The following is a 2,790-nucleotide window of genomic DNA, read 5'->3' as shown; positions in this document are numbered from 1 at the left end:
CACGCACTGCAAGCTCTGCACATGATATCCTCAAAACCAAGATTGCTGTTATTCACTGTTCCTCATTCTTGGTAGTTGTCCCTTCCCAACAAGATGTGCACACAGCCATGCTGGCAGATGTACAGCACTGGTTTGCTATCTATGCAGATTTGGCTACAGCTGGGGCACGAAGACATGGACATTTATTTCAAGCCCCAGAGACTGAGAGAGGAACCAGCTTTATGTAATACCCTTTTATCCTTGGAGCTTCAGGAATAAGGCAGAGACCTTGGGCAACTTGGCCCAAGGTGCCCTAAATCTCTTTTGAATGTTATTGGGAGGAAACAATAGCAAGTCTGAGTTATACACCTTTTTGCAATCAGAGCTTTGCTTATCAGCTTTGCTGATTCCAAGCTGGTGGAGCTGCAGTGGAGGTTACTGTCTTCCTGCATGCAGACAACCCAGTATTTTGCATTTGCAGTGGGAATCTTGCCTGTGTGAAGACACCCAGAAGACATAGACCTGTCTTGCAACTAAGGCTCCTGTTTCCATTATTCAATCCTGAAAAATTGTTTTCAAATTCAGTGAAATGCATTTTTGCATTGATTCAATATATTCTGTGGGAATTTGTTCAGGGAAATTTAAGTCTGCAATGACTGAATGACTTAAAGCACACATAGAAAGTAGAATTAGAAAGTTCATTCTGCAACAGCCTGAATTTATTAAAGTAATAACCTGGTGGGAATTACAGCTAGGATAACACTTGTGAAAATGACATCCATGTAAAAAGGGATTGGTATTTAATTCTAATTCCTTTTGACTTTCAAATTTTAATCTGGTTTGATACACTGGGCAAATTATTAAGTTCTTTACAAAGGCTTATTTTAAAATAATTGCACCGTATCACACATTAAAATAAATATACAATTAACCAGACACTGAGAAACAACCAATGTGAATAAAACTGCTGTACATGTAAAACTGATGGTGAAGACTTTGAATCTTTAGGAAAAATACATTGATGAAAATGCCTATGCTACCTGGTTTGAGTGACAGATAGAAGGCAAAAAATATATTCTTAGTGAAAGTACAGGTCATGCACTGTTTGTAATTATGTGGATTTCAAAGGCAAAGACATGTTGTTGACAGCAAGACAGAGATGGAGCTCTGCTACAGGTGGCAACCCTATGCCACTGAATACATCAGACAAGACCCAGTTTATTCAAACTGGGTGAACAGATATCATAAAGCACAAACACAGTCTTACCTCCAAATAGTTTGAGGTGCATGCAGGCCTTTCAAAGGCCTTGTGCACAGATGTGATTCACACCTGACATCATTTATTATAAAGTAAATGTCCACCTTTTTGCAAGATCTCTGGATTTTCTCTTCTGTTCATTTACATACTGCAGCATTGGCTGGTTGCAGCTGAGAGGTTCTGAGGCTTGATACTTCAAGTTTTCCAGAGGATGAGTGTTCTCCTGAATGCTCCTTTTACTTCTGCAAATGACCTCTACCAAGAAATGCCGTGTGTTCAGACACCATCTACCATTAGCCCATCTGCCCTCTGTTGAAGACCACACTCCAGAGAACTTCCAAGGTCTGCAGATACCAGAGGATCTTACAAGGTAAACTATCCAGCTCTTCCAGGATGACAGCAAAGACAGAAAAAAAGCAGCATGGCCCTTAGGAAAAGTCTGACTCTTTGACAATTGCAACTGCTGGGGTTTTGTGGTCAATTGGTTTATAAAGAAAATGGAAATCTTTCTTGGTTTCGCTCTTCAGAAGGGAGGCTTTGATATGGTGTGGAAGGGCATCTTTGTCCAGCTGCAGCCACTGGTCATCAACATAAACAAAGAGTCCATAGTCCTTGGGTTGGGACACTTCAAACTTCTCAGCACACTGCTGGCTCAGCTGCTCAGCTGTGGTATCGCGACGGGAAGCAAGTGTCCTCGATTGACCACTGATTTCCAGAAAGGAGATACAGATGAAATCCTGAAGAGAAACATGAGGAGAGACCTTGCAGTTAACACAGTAACCTAGGACTGAAGGAGGAAGAATTCAATCACAAAGCGCTAGCTGCCTAGAGCTCCCAAATATCCTCCAGTCATTCTCCAATGTCCTAGTTGTTCTCTCCTTTCTTCCCTCTGTCAGACTCTGAATCAGCAAATACTTTAATAAGCACTTTACCAAATAATTAGCACCATAAAGACACTGAAGTTAAAGCACTTTTTCCTGATTTTACTGAATATCCATAGAGAATGATCTGCAATGGTTCATTCACCCATCTTTTTGCAGCTCCTGAAAAAAGGGTTTGCAAAGAAGTGACAGACAAGAAAAACAGACCAGAAATGTCAGAGATCTGGCCTGAAAACCTCCTGTTTCCCAGAAATGGGATAGGGTTAGCAGTGTGGTGGCCTTGCAACTTCACAATCACCCAAACAGCATCTTGAAAGTGTGTCCTCTGAACTTCCTTCCATCAGTAAGGAAATAGCAGAAGTTATGCTGAGAAGGCTGATTTACTTCTATCCTGTTTCAGGCAGTAACAACTGTTGTGACAGCTTTCATCTTGCCAAACACATAAGGAACAGACTCCAGAGAGCTTTTGGTCACAGTGGAACCTGTGTGTTTAATTTGCATCTGTGAACTCCAAAACAAATCCCATTTTGTTCAGAAAATAATGAGGTCCCCTGGCAGAAGGGGGATTTTCAAATGCATGGACTATGGGCTTCCAAACTACATTTAAGGAGTATCACTGCAGTGGATTGAGGCAGGCAGAAGGATGGACAGAGGCCTGCTGAAAATATCAGC

The 2,790-nt window shown here is 41.5% G+C and overlaps 1 protein-coding gene across 2 annotated transcripts in view; it reads right to left on the bottom strand.

Annotated features, from left to right (window-relative positions):
* Positions 1–778: 778 nt before the first annotated feature.
* RIN3 (Ras and Rab interactor 3) overlaps positions 779–2,790 on the bottom strand; it is a 65,616-nt gene continuing 63,604 nt past the window's right edge. For both annotated transcript variants that reach the window (XM_031066335.1, XM_031066337.1), the window contains exon 10: positions 779–1,974. In XM_031066335.1, the coding sequence (XP_030922195.1) occupies positions 1,666–1,974 (309 nt within the window). In that variant the 3' untranslated portion in view covers positions 779–1,665. The remainder of the gene's footprint in view (positions 1,975–2,790) is intronic.

Source organism: Geospiza fortis, unplaced genomic scaffold, assembly GCF_000277835.1.
Source record: "Geospiza fortis unplaced genomic scaffold, GeoFor_1.0 scaffold23, whole genome shotgun sequence".
Classification (NCBI taxonomy): domain Eukaryota; kingdom Metazoa; phylum Chordata; class Aves; order Passeriformes; family Thraupidae; genus Geospiza; species Geospiza fortis.
The sequence above is the reverse complement of the archived record's forward strand: the minus strand, read 5'-3'. Positions and strand labels throughout refer to the sequence as shown.